Consider the following 16024-nt stretch of genomic DNA (forward strand, 5'->3'; position numbering starts at 1 on the left):
TGTGCTTACTGTCAAAATAGAGAGGTTGAGGCGCACGTTTTAAACGTGTAAACGTGTACGTGTGACGTTCGGCGCCGCTTTCCCGTAAGTCTAAAAGTTTGACGATGGTGTTTGGAATGTCGAGCGTGATTCCACCGACTATCCAAACACCATTGTCAAACTTTTAGGCTTACGGGAAAGCGGCGCCGAACGTCACACGTACACGTTTAAAACGTGCGCCTCAACCTCTCTAATATAAACCTACGTACGCGGCCAAAACCCGCCGACGTGACCGGTTTAGTACGATTTGGCGGTTAAAATGTTTCTATTTACTTTACGAAACTTTTATCGACGAGAAACTTCGGAATAAAACTCGATATACTTTTCTTTGTCCGCGCTACGTAATTCCGGTTCCAAACTATTATTATTCATTTTTTCCGGAAAAGAAAAAAACTCGACCCGTTACTTCCGCTCGTTTAATTAATGACTACCGATATTTTTTAGCCATATCGACGGTTACTTCTACTAATAAATACGATTTAATAATTTATATACTTTCTAACGGTTTTAAATTCTCCCTTCGTATACGATTTAACTAATTAAACTTTACTAAGTAAAGTATTATATTTGACGCTCTTTACCGCCAATTTAAGGTAAATATATAATTTACTTAACACTTTGTACGTATAATACGTAGCGGTCGATGTCGGATTTTATTTCGAAAATTTAATCTTTACGACTTTTAATTACGCGTATAATTCTATAAATGCTTCGCTAAATGCTTATATATTTAAACTAATGGAAATGTCCGGTTTAATTTCCCATATTATATATTCGTAATTGTTTTTTTGTGTCCGATAGTTTTTCTTACGCAACCGACAAATATATCATTTCTCCGATAAATTAATGCGCCGATAATTACCAATTCAAAATGCTAAATACTTTCTCGTTTACGTCCTTTCTTAGCTTATTTATTTTACTTTTTCCCGCGTTTTAAAGCGTTACGTCCGCGAGGAAAATCGTGCAATAATAATAATTGAAATTAAAATATATTTAATTATCCCTTCTACGGTCGAGCGTTTATAAGTACTTAGTTTCGACGGTTTAAGGAGTATTATAGTAGTACGATCGTCGATAAAAACGGCCCGGACAAATTTCCCGTACGATGGTAGACGAATTATTAATTATAACTGGAATAGAGATTTGAATTTATCGGAAAAGTAGACTTTTTAAACAGAGAACGATAGGCTTTTATCGCTTAAATGAGCGCTTTAAGATAAACGTCCGTACTGTACTGTACCTACAAAATTATAAATTAGAAAGGGGCGTAGCTTTAGAAAAAGCTCTTTATAAATTAAGTTTTAATAAATTCGGTTATAATTTTACTAAAATAACTCTATCGTTGGCGATTTAAAAAGTGAAAACGTCTAGGCGACCTTGACTGATAACTTAATTTATAGTGGAATAATCTCTTCTAAATATTTGAAGACCTTTGCCTCTCCTTTAATAATAAACCAGCTTTCGATAAACGATTACTTTTTCTTTATCGTTTAACTCGTCGTTTTAACAAACTATAAATAATTCCCCAGTGTTTCGATAACTAAATTCTGGGTTTTGGGCGGAAGACGGACGGATAATTTACAAATTGTAANATATATATATATAGGTTTTTCAGTTGACAAGAGATTCTCGCTTCCGAATAAAAATAGCGCATTCACTTAAAAAATTTTCTTAGGAAAAGATTCTTCTGTTTTTAAGATTTAATTTTAGTACAACAATTTCAATGAAAAATAACAAAAGTAAATCACAGATTTATTTGTGATTATTTTTATTCAACAGTGAATTAAAAAGAGACTTTCGGTTGCCTCGTCGACGAGTAAATTTAAACATTTTTTTTTATAAATGATTTTTATCGTTATTATTTTTTATAAATAAATTTTATTATTATATAAGAGTTTATAAAATTAGTTCAATAGTATTTTTTTTTTGTCCGTGGATAAATTATCTGGAGTTATTTACATTTATCTATCTAAATACAATAATTTTGGAAGCATAATATTTATTGATTTGATAATTGTGCTAGATTCATGTGTGCAAATTTTAAACTTTTATGCGTTTTTTATTCAAATCATTATCAACTTAGTGTTGTGTATAATAAATAATAGAGAAAAAACATCAATTATATTTCCATAAAAAATATTAAAATGTGACCATTTAAAAGTTCCATTAATTGGTGTGGCCACTTATTAAAAGAAAAATTACGTTTTCTTTTAAAAAAAAATGCATCCACATGATGTATAAGATAATAAATGGCAAAAACCCTCAATAAATACAAGAGCAATTGGTTACGATCACTTGTTACCTTTTAATTTTGTTTACATTTTGTGATCTATTTAATATTCTTTGGTTTGAGCTTTTTCTAATAGAGGAGGAGGAGGATTTTGTTAACAATAAACCTATCTATTTGACCTATGTTACTATGTAACCAAATTAAAAGTACAGCTCTCAGATTAACCATATAAATCCAATTGACTAGTTTTTAAAAATTTTAGCACATAAAACTATATATAAATAATATTAAGGAATTATCTGAGTTATGAACTAGAAAAAACATTGCACAAACAAAGCAGTTTTACAACTACTTGGTCTATCTGTACATAAAGGTGGATTCATTCCATAAAATTGAAAGTTCTTACAAAAATGATCTGTTCTATTATATTTACTTCAAACAATTCTAAAATAGTATCTATCTCTTTGGTATAGTCGATGAGCCGTTGACGATCTGATGCAGACAGAGTTCATAGTCTCGCCTGTCGCCCCATCCTCCGTTCCCTTTCTGAGGTTTGTAAGGTCTGCGCATTCCTTGGCGAACGCTTAGTGAGGATGGAAATAAATATTGTTTGGCTGAAGCCAGTACCTTTACTACTTTCTGGACAACTCTGTCACTGCTGCAATCTTTTCCTCTATGATGAACACCACTGTTTTAAAATAAAAATTTTAAGTTATATGACAATCAGAATGTTACAACTGAAAATATAAATAAATAATTGAAACAACTTATTATTTGTTTTAAATTTAGATTATTAATGAAATGAATACCATTTTATAGGAAATATAAGGGGGAAAACATAATAATAATAATAATTCAGGCTGTAATGAATAAAGCTACTATATCTTATTTACAATACTTTATTATTAAAAGAAGAATTAAAATTTTATCATCTGCTGAAATGTACTTAGTATTAAAGTTTTATTTATCTAAACTATTTTGAAAGAGATTGAAAATTCGAAGATACTTAGATTATTGAGAACCAAGTTCATTTTTTAAATAATAACAATAATCTTCATTTTTTACAACAAGTTCTTTATTAGCAGTATAAACTGAAGGATGTATTTTAGTATTAAAATGCTTTCCAGTTTTATAATAAATACATTTCCATAAAAATAAAACAAATAATAGATAAATATAATGATTAATTCAAATAAAACAAATTCATATTTTAATTTAATTTACTAATTAATTTGGCAATAAAAATAGTGTTGCCGTCTTGTAATAAGTGTAATGATTAGAATTTCATAAATTAATAAATTAGAATATCTATTAGAAAAGATTAAGCTAAGTGGATTGAAATCTGAAACCCCCCACAAGCCAAACAGATATGTTATTAGTTGCACTGTAGGTCTTTCTTCTGATTTTGGCATCTCCATACATATAATTTAGAATTATAATATAGCCATACAAGTCAATGCATAAATCTTGCAAACTGGACAAATCTGTCCAAAAAGTTATCATGCTATGTATATACAGGTCTTTCATAAATTATAAAAACTTCCTGGTTATACTGAAATACTAACATCTTTATAACATTGATATGAAACTGCTATATGAATTGCATAAACTCATCAAGTTTATGAAGGAATTTAGTAAGTGTTCAATAAGCCTTCTGCTAAAGATGTAACAGAATGAAATTCAAATTTTTCTCCACAATAATGGCTTCACCTCTACACAATTAAACTCACATACATTAAAACATTAGAATTTTATATGTAAGAGTCAGTCAGATATAGAGCTTGCAAAATATCTAATATTAGAAATTTCCCTGTCAAGCATGATGTAATACTTTTTATGAGAAAGTAGAGATTTCAAGAAATTCAAGAAGAGTTGTTAATATAATATTTTGACCAATTAAGTAGTTTATACTATCTGTTGTAACATAAAGAACAACAAAACAAGATTTCACCTGAAGTGGACAAAAATAATAGGAGTTATAGAGAATTTATTTACAAACAGATTTAGGCCTTTATATTAAAATAATATTAAAATCTTTCTTTATAAAATTTCTTTATACACTACATTCTGAGTAAACATTCTATTGTCTTTTAAAAGATTTTCTTGCTGTCTTCCTTTAGTAATATACAGTACACCTTTATAATGTTTCGATGATTGACATTGTGATGCTGTTTCTGCAACCCCCGGCAAAGCCATTCTTATTCAATGTTGCCCAAGTTGCACTTCACAGCCTTCAGGGGTCATGGTTATTCTTATTCTTTTAGATCTAGAATTTACCTGACCAATTTTACTCTTAATCTTTCCATAGGCATTTCTTTTTGACAAAATAGCAAGTCTTTTTAATTCCATATTGATAAAACAAAAATTAATTGTATGTATGACTGTATGTTAGATGAACAGCACTTTTGTTAGATTGTTACTTCTAATTGGATAATAGAATGTCATGAGGTCACTACGAAAAGAACTTTTTAAAAATTTGTTATAGAAGCAGCTATCTTTTTTTAAAGTTTAAATTTAATGAAGTTTATAATATGCCATTTGCCAAAATATTTAAAAATGCAACTTAAGGGAAATTCCCTTGTCAAGCATAAACTAAATGAGATCACTGATGTCACTGCAACATAAGTACAATCACCAATCAAAAATTGATAAAATGTTTATTCTTAATAGTATATTTTCACAAAATATGCAGACTATACTCTCCGTCAGAACATAAAACGAATATAACCAAAATTTCATCTGGATTGGACAAAAATTGTAGGAGTTGTAAGGAATTCATTCATTCACACTCACAAACACACAACAGCTTTTAAATTAGTAATAAGAGGGTAATGAACTATACTGGAGAGATGTGACTTTAATAAAATGAATCTGATCCAAAGCATGTTTATTGTTTGGGAGTCAACAAACAACAAACATAGCCCTATCAACAATCCCAGGTATTTTCTGTCAGATTAGTGGTTGATCATATATTAACTTAGATATTATCATCTTAAATATAATTGTGTTTTAATCTGCTTGAATCAAATTTACATAAAAATTGTAATCTGTCAACATGAGACATAAGCATATTAAGATTACATGACCAACCACAATTTCATCAATTACAGATGAACAGAGGAAAGTATAGATGAGAGATACAAAACAATACCTTGACCAAAATGATCCATTGTAAATTATGGGATATCAAACTGGATTTGGACCAAATTCCCTACATATTTGTATATTAACATCTTAATCATAATTATCTTATCACAATTAAAATGATTGATTTGAACTCTGATTTTATCTATTCCAATAATAAGACATTTTAAACTAAAATTAATTAATCAAGGCATCAGTGATTATAAACTAACCAGCTTAGTTGATCAAATTAACTAAACTAAATCCTTATAAAAGATTAAAATTATAATTTGACAAATTGTATAAACAAAAGGAAACTTAGTATACATTACAATATATTATTATATACAAAATTGTTTATATTAATTAGAAATAATCTTAGAAAGTAAAGGAAGTAGTATTACTATAAATTTTAAACTAGTTCTTTTACTTTCTAAATACCAATAAATCACTAAAAAATTATTACTAAGGAAAGAAATAATGTTTCATAATAGTAAAACAAAAAAAAGTAAATAAATTTCAGCTTTGTTTAAAATATTTTAATAAAGTCTTTAACAATAGTAAATTATCTAATTTTAATCTGATATAAGAAAACAGGAAAAAATATATAAAATTATGAAGTCCAATGCATTGGTATACAATATAAAAGGAGGGAAGAGGGACTATTTGTTTCAGTTTGATTTTGAAAGAAGATTATGAATTGAAAATAATTTCAAAATTAAAACTCTAGCATCACTTTCCTAATGAAAAAGTATAAAAAAACCCAAAAATTACAATAATAAATTGTAATCACTGGCATGAGCAAAGTACACCCTATTGATATAATTAAGTCTTAAGACAGTCAATATTTAAAATGGTACAACATAATTATTAATTAATATTCATAAATATTTTCACCTACATTACACACACACTTAATCAAGCTATCACACAGTTTTAGATTACTTATTTTATCCCTAACTGGGATTCTGTCAATGTTATAAAGCAAAAATAGACAAATGCACACCTTATTTCCTGTTAAAACAGTTGAATATACTTTGCTGTGATCCAATAAACACAATTAAATAGTTCATATTAAAAATTATATTATTCAATGGAATCAGTTATTTAGTTAAAATTGAATTTAAAAATATAACTATAATTCTAAAAACTTTTAAAAAGTAAAAATATATAGAATATAGTTTCCGAGTTAAAATACTCAATCGGCAAATTCTGAGGAATGTATTAATGGTTTAACTGTTTCAAACAGTTAAACCACATGAAAATAGAAAGATGTTTATTTTACTTTTTTCTTTACTTTTAACTCTGAAACTGTATTATATATATTTTAACTTTTTTAAAAATTTTTAGAATTATAGTTATTAAGAACTATTGAGTTGCCTTTTACAATTATTTCTGCTGCAAATTCCCCATTCATTTTGTATAAGCAGAATAAAATTTCTTCTATTTTATGTTCATTAATGAATATTCACTCAAAAGTTCTTATAATATAAAGGAAAGGATTTGCATGTGCTACTAACTCAACTTATTTTGCACCAATTTCAATGTGTTAACTACTTATGTTAAGACTATTATTTTATTACTATAATCATCTTCAATTATTATACACTACAAATTCAAATAATTTTGTTTAATTGAAGTCAAATTATTTTTAGAAAGCAAAAGCTTTAAAATTTCATTAAAAAAAATAGACTTCAACAGGTATTTTATTTACAATTCCAGTAAATTCAGTTTTTAAAATTATACAAATTGACATGTTACTGAAATTTAACTGTCATTATTCTAATTAAACAAATCATATAATTCAGTTTTATAAATTAAAAATTATCATTATTAAATATACTCAATGACAAAAAGTTATGCACAGATTAGTAATAATTGAATAATTGGACAATTCTATGTCTCAGAGAGGTTAGGAAATAGGTTACAACTAAATAGAATAAAATCAAAATTTTACTAAACTCTCTTGTTTTTAAAGTTATAAAAAAGAAAGCTATATCAAGTAACTAGTTAACTCCATCCATTCATTTTTCTGCAACAGTGGATGAATTTTAAAGAATGTTACTGTAACATTCTTTTGAGATATCTACATTTTAATGGTTTTTTAACCTTGAAATACAAACAATTCGAAGAGAACTTACCTACTTTATTCTCATTTACTTTTTGCCATTATTCATTATTTAAAGTAGGGGTCAGCAACATTTTTGTTACTATGGGTGCAATAAAAAAATTAAAAACCATAGAGGGCGCATAGTTTAAGTTTTGAAAAAAAAAAAAAAATCACAATGCTATAATAAATAAACAAAATAATTATTTTCTGAAATATGTCTATATACAAAATAAAGATTATACATGCATTTAATAACTAAAAAATGAAAACCAAAAGTACATACATAAAATAACAAAATCAAATTAGAAGTATATATACATATATATATGCACTTGCGTGTCTATGGTTCTAGTGGGTACATCTGAGATGTGCCATGGGTGCCATGTTGCCGACCCCCAATTTGAAGTATTTATTATTTATAAAAACTAAGTCTTGATGGTACTATTTTTTCATGATGTTTACATCTTTTCAGTATAATTATAATAATTTCATAGTTTGGAATGAAATGATTATAATTATATTTCAAAAATAAAATGAAGTAACAAATATACACTTATAACCCATCAGTTGAAAAAAAAATGAAATTTTAAAATTTAATAAAAACATTAAATCTTATCATACCATTCTCCAATATGAAAAACTCTAGGTGCCATAGCAACCATTGCAGTTAAATGTGTAGGCAAACAGGCTGTACTAATGTGTTGTAGGGACCAGTCCCAGTTATAATCATCAAATTTACAAAATGCCTGTAAATGAAAATTTAAACTAGAGTTAGCATATAGTTGATTTAAAATTATTCACATACACATATTTCTAAAGTATTATTTATGATCAAGTAGCAAATACAATTAACTTACATGCTTTTATATAATCAATCTTAGTTTTAATACTTTAAAAATGTCTTTGTTTTTTTTGCACTAATTAAAAAGAATCCACATACGCAAAATGAATAAATATATTCGGTCCATTTTTTCTAATGAATCAGTGTGAATCAAAATGGCATTAATCTCTTTGTCATTTGTAAACAGAGTTTCTGATTTAATGCGCGTAGAGATGTTTTAATTAATAATAGGAAAATTAACTAAATGCTTGTAACAGCCAACATAATTTCTTTTCTATTGTATTTATATATTAAATGAAAATGGAAATTATAACTGATGCTTATATCACATTGTCCTATAACTTATATTCATAATAACAACATTATATTCTTATTAATTAAGAATTATTTTATTGAAAAATTGAGCTTTTTGAATTAATTCTTTGTATCATTTCAAAATACTACATTTTCAATATTTTGAAACAATATATAGAATTGTTACTATTATAATTAATTTCAAATTAAAAATTTTTATTAATAAACTAATATTTGTACAAATAAAACTAGAAAATATTTTGTGAATGTAAATTAATGAACTATAAATTTAAGACTAATTTTATTGATATTTAACAACGCAAAAATAAAATTCACTCCATTCCTTTGCTCATATGAGAAAATATTTTATAGAAATTTATGCAAATTTTAGATTGTCATTGCAAACATACTGACTACAGTACATTATCTCATAATATAACATAACAATTGGATTGCTAATTTTACACCTTTTGAAATATATGAGAAAAAAATGTTGTGTTGGCAAAGATATGGATCACAGCTACATCCAATAGAGTTTGGACTTATGATTGTTAATACTTGAAGTAAACAAAGAAGTTAAGATTATAACAGAGACCCAGGTGGTAAATTTTCTAAGCCCAGGTTTTCAGTAGTTGGACTGTCCTTGTTTCTCTATATGGCCAAGTGTTGTCATTAAAATTATTATTTTCTATTATAAATAGATTTATAAATGAAAAAAATAACTATTAACTTAATTCTGATTAGATATTAACATTAATGAATAATTTCTACTCACTTTTAAATAACATATAGTAAAATATTACCTTAGCACATTTTTTGATTTTATTCCATAAAGACCGAGTGAATATCATTCCCATATTATGCTTACTAGACAACCATTTCACAATTTCCACCTGTAAAGTCAATTATACAAATTATTATTTAGTGCAGTAATTACTTTATTATTTGATACATGATACAAAGAGATTCTGAGCTTTTTATTATTAATATCAAGGCTACTAGAAAAGGAAGGGAGGCTCCTAGTGTGTAAAATACTAGGTATAATCTAGCGGAAAGGTGCTCAGGTTGGCCTCATCTACAAATTTTGTTTGCAAGAGAACAATGATGACTTATAATTTTACACACAAATTTTCAATGAATTAAGGGCTAGATAATAAGATGTAGTTTATATATATTACATTTTAAGTTATAGAAATATTATGAACTGCACAAGCAGCAATTTGTTTTACTTTTCTGGCTGTTATGTATAAAACATGGGAAAATATTCATGTTGTACCAAATTTGATCCTTCAAGTGTTTTGCAAATCTCCATATTCTGAGACCTCTATTTTGGTTCTATTTCGTTTAATATCTCAGGATAGGGTTAAGATTAAGAAATGAAATTTGTCATAGTAGCTTATGTATAAGGGGCATTGATGCTATTAAATTTTGGTGGTTAATGGTCAAGAGGATGGGAACATAGAGGTGGTTGTGTGTCACATTTCAGGTGGGAATGAACTTAAATCTTAATTGTTATTGACATTTGTAATATTTTTAAAATTAATCTCTGCCCTCAAAATTAAGCAATTAGCTTTATTATTATAATTAATAATATAATAGTTATCATCTCTTTTTTTAATAAAATTGCATAAAAATGGCACCACACACAATTTTAAACTTTGATAATATACAGTATTTCTTAAACATACATTTTTTACTAGTAAACATCTGCAACTTGTTGCTGGATTTTTTCATTTACAATCATGTTATTTCTTATTCTTGTATAATTTTTTATTGTTTTTAATTATGTATTATTTATTAATAAACTAAAGGATCATCCAAAATGAATGTTACCAGTTTGAATTACTGTAATTATGTTAATTATTACCAGAGAAGTATGTGCTGTATACCAATCGATAATGTAGCTGTTAAAATTTTGTCTCCCATCTACATTCAAACATCTTGTCTACTGTCTTAGGAAATTTTGTAAATAAAAATGGCAACTTTGCAACAGAAGGCGTTTTGTGTTCTGCAGTTCTTAAAGTTTAAATCATTCATCATTGTGCAACATGAATAATCTGCAACTGTATTCAGCAGCTAAATTGTAGCTGCTGTGGGAGGAATGACAATGGATATGCCATAATGTGTGAAGGAAGAATTTGAGTATTGGTTGGGTGTGTGCCATGTGACACAAGGTGCAGGAATTGAGAAACTGTACTGGACAAATGTAAAATTTAGACAATTTTCTAACATATTGAAGTACATTTCAATGTTCTCGGATAATAATTGTGAAAGTCCATGCCAGTTATTTCGATACAAAAATCAATATTTGTATTTATATTAAGTTTTGTTAAGAAGTTAAAGTCAACAAGAAAGTTCATAAGATCTTATTTTGTTTTTCTTTCCCTTCCAAGTGACATCATCCTAGGATGACTACTCATCCCAGGAAGTTTGAAAAAAAATCTTGGGTAACTCCCTGACTGATTTTACCAAATTTGATCAACAGTCAAAAGTTCAATAAGATCATTTGGAGGCAATAGAAAGTGATCGCTTGAGGAAGAAGGGTTCTCCTACCGAGTTTGCCTTTTTGGTGTGTGCTCACCATCTCTCCCTAGGATACTGTCTCTATCACATATAACATCTCCCATAACTGTCTTCTGTCTCACCAACAAAAGTATTCATATAAACTGTGTTCACAGAAACTGTGAAAGAAAGGTCCAAGACATTCCAGGTATTTGGCACTTTTTATTAATTTTTAATCTGATTACACTTCTACAAATTTCTAACAAATTGTTATAGCTAAGCAGAATAACATACTTATCTTGTACACTGTAAAACTATCTTCTTTTCAACTAACTTTTCTCTCTATCATGCAAAATATTAACTTTTAAAATTTTCCCAAAAATTCTTGCTTGAATAATTTTGTCAATTCTGAGATTCATGTCAAAAAGTATCTAAATTTTTTACCAAACATATTTTCAGAACAGATATTGTTTATTATAAAATGTTTACATTTTCCACCATTAAACATAAATATAACAATCATTAAATATATAAAACTATACAGTTTTAGCAAAACAGTTTTGAGATAAACAGGATTTTCAATACTGAGTAAAAAAATTTTGAGAATATTGTAATATTTTCTCACTTATTACTTTTCTCAAAATTCCTTAATTATTACAGTTTTGTAATATTTTTTCTTTTCAAATTTAATTAATGATATGAACAAATTTTGCAGCTGGCTATAAAATTAAAACATATTTTATGATGTAAAGCAGAAATATTTTGTTGTTGAACGAATAATATCTGTACAAATTTATAGCTTTAATAAAAATGTTCTCCTTTTACTATTCAACAAGAAATGTTATAAATGCAAAAGCAAAGTTTTAACTTTCTGCATCTTTATATATGAAGTAGATTAATCAATCTAATTATAATTAATTTTTACCACATACTTTTTCAAAAGAGACTGTGACATAAAAAATTTTACATTTACTACATGTATAAATTGGTTTTTAAAAGTAATATAAGAACTGAGTATTTATTTTGGCAAGCTTGTTTTAAAATAGTAAACATGTTTGAATGATGTCAACTTACACTATTTTCTAAGTATATTCTTCAATATATATTAAACATAAATTGTTAACAAATGGTCATACCTGTTTACTGAGGGCACCATAATTGAAGCTCTTCACGTAAGTGCCAAGGCACAAGATGTTACAATGCCGACAACGTCTAAAAATAAATCATTTGTACATACTTAAATAATTTAGAGTTTTTTTTAATATACTATTTATCTTTTTATTATAAAAAGTCTGATATAAAAGATATTTATTACATTTCATATACTAACAAAACAAATATCAGATTGTTTTGTTAATTGAATTTATATTTATATAAATAAACAACTTCTAAATAATAAAAATATCTTACTATAAACATATTTTGAAACTCTTAAGCAATTTTTATTTTGCATTCTATTTATAAATAGAATTACAGTAGTTTTTTTGCTAAGGACTATTTTACTAATTCATAATTTTTATTCTGTAAATTTTTTTCTTTGGAGAATTATTGTTTAAAAAATGAAGACAAAATCTGCCCAAAAGGGATCATCAGATCACCATTTATTTCAGTGTTTCTCAACCTCTAACGAATCGTCACCCCCTTCACTTCAAAATTCCGATGCCCAGGGCAACTAACGCCAAATTCGTACTGCATTGAATAGACTAGTGACTAGTATAATGTTATTTGTTTAATTATTGTACGATATAATGAATAAAACATCTAATTATTTTTAATATAATGTTTTACTATATCACCCAGAAAGTTGTTTTTTGTCCCCCAAAATATAAATTGTTACTAATAGCCCCCTCAACATGGAAAAATGCCCACATGGGGGCAATATCGCCCCCATTGAGAAACACTGATTTATTTTCTCTGTGTTCCAAGACTACACTCTTAATAATTTTTAGCTTTAATTTTCACATCTTATTCATAACAAAAACATTCTGCCATCAGAAGTTAAGGCTACTTTCCAATTTACGAGAAAATGTGAAGTGAAGCAATATATTTCTATTAATTCTCTCTTCTCTATAAGTTTTTAAAAATTTATGTCCTACTGTATGATATAATAAATTATAAACACAGTCTAACCTTAATTTAGTGCCAGTATTTCTTTACCTCTGAAGTTAGTTGTAAACTATATAGCAGTAAGCTGAAGTATTACAAATAATGAGAACTGTGTATAGTAGTCTCTCTCTACATACAAGTTTGAGAGCTGAAAAGTTGTGATTTGATGATAATGCTGTTTGCAAAACAAAACCATATGTTTTGTACTTCAAATTTACTGAAAGATTCTCTATTTAACATTTATGAGATTGGTCCATAAGTATTTGTAGGCAGATTTTGAAGATGGAACTATTTTGGACACAATTCAGGTTTGACTATATTATAAATTATTTAGTTGTTTTAAAACTCCTAGCAAAATTATCAGTATATTATATTCATTGCCTTCTTTATAGCAGAAAACTGCAAACGGAATTTCATTGTATTGTGTTCTTGTACATCCATTTACAAAAATTCAAAGAAAACTGATGACAAAAAGTCAAATTTCTTAAATCATTTGGTAAATACCAACATTATTCCTAATTAGAATTTATTTAAATCAAAGACAAATATTTCAAAATCTTTTCAAAAAATAAGTTTGAATTATCATTTCATTCTCTTCTCAATAGGCTTGGCCATTTTTATTATATTAAGTAGGTTCAGATTGCCAGGAAGTAAATTTCGTAACATTCATTGAAGCCTGTACCCTAATTGGTCAAAATAAAATAAAATTGCAGAACAAAACCTGTAATATTTTTCTACTAAGTTTTTGTTCATGTTCTGGCAAACAAAAAATATTTTCACACTGTTTTCCTGTTTCCCCATCTCAAAATATTTTTTGTTAATGTAAAAATTATCCTTTATATCCTTTTATTAAAAGTCAAATATCAATTTTATAATGCTTCTTAACATTTCTAATAAGTAAAATAAATCTCAAAATAGGATTACAGAATCATAATTATTTTACTTCATATTGATGGATAATTTCAGAAATGCCAATATTTGACTAATTATTTAAAAAATGCCATGTATCATATATCCAAACAAGAAATTACTTTGAGGAAGTTAACTTTGTTCAAATTAATCTGATCAGAGTTACACCCAGAATTTGAAAATATCCTTCAGATGAAACTTTATCTATCACTCAAAGAAATTAAAAGAAAAAATAAAAAACATTCAATGTAATAAGTTTCATATTATTTAAGTAATAGAAATGAATTATACAATTAAAATTTTTTGTCTGAATTGGAAAAAGGAACTGCTTCAAAACTTTTAGTATGAAAAAATAATTAAAACAACGCAGCTGCTTTCTTAAGGAGATAGAGTGTATATTAGTTTAGTGTAACTATATATATATATATTAGAATATATTAGTATTAGTAAAAAACTGGAGCTTACTGTTTTTGTTCTGCTTCCATTAGACTCAACATCACTAGAAAATCGGGTGCAACATAATGATCTTCTTCCAACAATAAAACGGGTCCCGAATGATTTCTTGTTATAAATAAAACATCCATTACATGATTCATCTGAAGTTATTAAAAGAAATTTGTTATTAGTATTAAAGATACTAAACTCAAACATAATATTAACTGTATATATAATCAATATCACGAAATACTGATTGCATACACAATGTTGGTTGTCCATGCTGTGTAAAGACGTTTACAGGAATTATTTAGAGGATGGTTTATAAGATACAGTAGAGCGTCAATTATCTGAAAGTCAATTATCCGAAAGAATTCCAGTCGCAAATTTAAATTTTTGCCAATGCTGTGGCACTGCAATCTTTGGCTATGTCTTGGGCTACTCAAATATTTTACGTTTTTGATACTAAATTAACTTCTGAAGTATAATTTTTTATTGTTTTTATATTTTTCAATATATTTATTTTGTTTGTACAAAATAAAAAAATAATTTTTAACGATACAATAGTCTTTGTTAGGCTTAACATCAACGAAAATTCAACNCCACTTTATCTTTCCACATGAGTTTGATTCTTACACCATTTGTTTTTGTACAATGCTGCACTGTACAATGCATGGGAGCTCTTCTGGCAAGAGATTCACTTCACTAACCAAGACTTAATAATGGTTGAAAAGTCTGTTAGAACATTTTGGGATGATAAATTATTGAATAAATAGGTATTTGTTTTTTTTTTTTTTTGTTCTTTGTTGGTAAATCCCCATATTATTGTTTTTTCTTTGCTTTTGTATTGTCTAATATCTTAATATAAAAGGAATTTATATTGAGGTAGAACAAATGAGAAAATAATTGATAATTCTTTGTTATTAACTTCCATAATTCTAAAATAGATTGATACAGCTTTCAGAAACTGTTTGCAATGAATTTTTTTCACAGAAAATGGCTTGAATAAATGGAGATGAAAATTCTGACAAACTTATCACTGTTCAAATATGTGAAGGATTTTTAAGATCACTCTTGTAATATATCTGGTTAGAATATTCATAACTTGCAGTCATCTATTGCAGAACATCAATAATGCTTGAAAACGTGACCAGAGGGTCGGCACTTCTTTAGTGCCTCGTCAGGACTGACACTACTGTGTCTTCTAGTATAGACACAGAAAGACACAGAAACCTTAACGACCTCAAATTCGGAATTCATGCGAGCGGTCACATGTGCAGGCGATCGGATTCAAGATGGAGGAGGATTGAGAGACAGTGTATCAGAAGTGAATCACTCAGATACCAGATTAACAATCAATAACAATTTAATTTCAACAGAAAGGAGTACATGATACACTACAATAGACATATCAGGATATATATATATCCTGATA

General features: G+C 27.2%; 2 protein-coding genes across 2 annotated transcripts in view; one reads left to right on the forward strand and one right to left on the reverse strand.

Annotated features, from left to right (window-relative positions):
• LOC111615172 overlaps positions 1-16024 on the forward strand; it is a 50026-nt gene that overhangs the window by 22936 nt on the left and 11066 nt on the right. The window lies entirely within an intron of this gene.
• On the reverse strand, positions 1630-14774 carry LOC111615171 (alpha-1,6-mannosyl-glycoprotein 2-beta-N-acetylglucosaminyltransferase-like). The gene is made up of 5 exons (XM_023356569.1): positions 14620-14774; positions 12276-12351; positions 9441-9530; positions 8124-8248; positions 1630-2957 (listed from the first exon to the last, which is right to left on the reverse strand). The coding sequence occupies exons 1-5, from the start codon at positions 14748-14750 to the stop codon at positions 2726-2728; spliced, it is 654 nt and encodes a 217-aa protein (XP_023212337.1). The 5' UTR covers positions 14751-14774; the 3' UTR covers positions 1630-2725.

Source organism: Centruroides sculpturatus, unplaced genomic scaffold, assembly GCF_000671375.1.
Source record: "Centruroides sculpturatus isolate CEXI.00-Female unplaced genomic scaffold, Cexi_2.0 scaffold2161, whole genome shotgun sequence".
In the NCBI taxonomy this organism is placed as follows: domain Eukaryota; kingdom Metazoa; phylum Arthropoda; class Arachnida; order Scorpiones; family Buthidae; genus Centruroides; species Centruroides sculpturatus.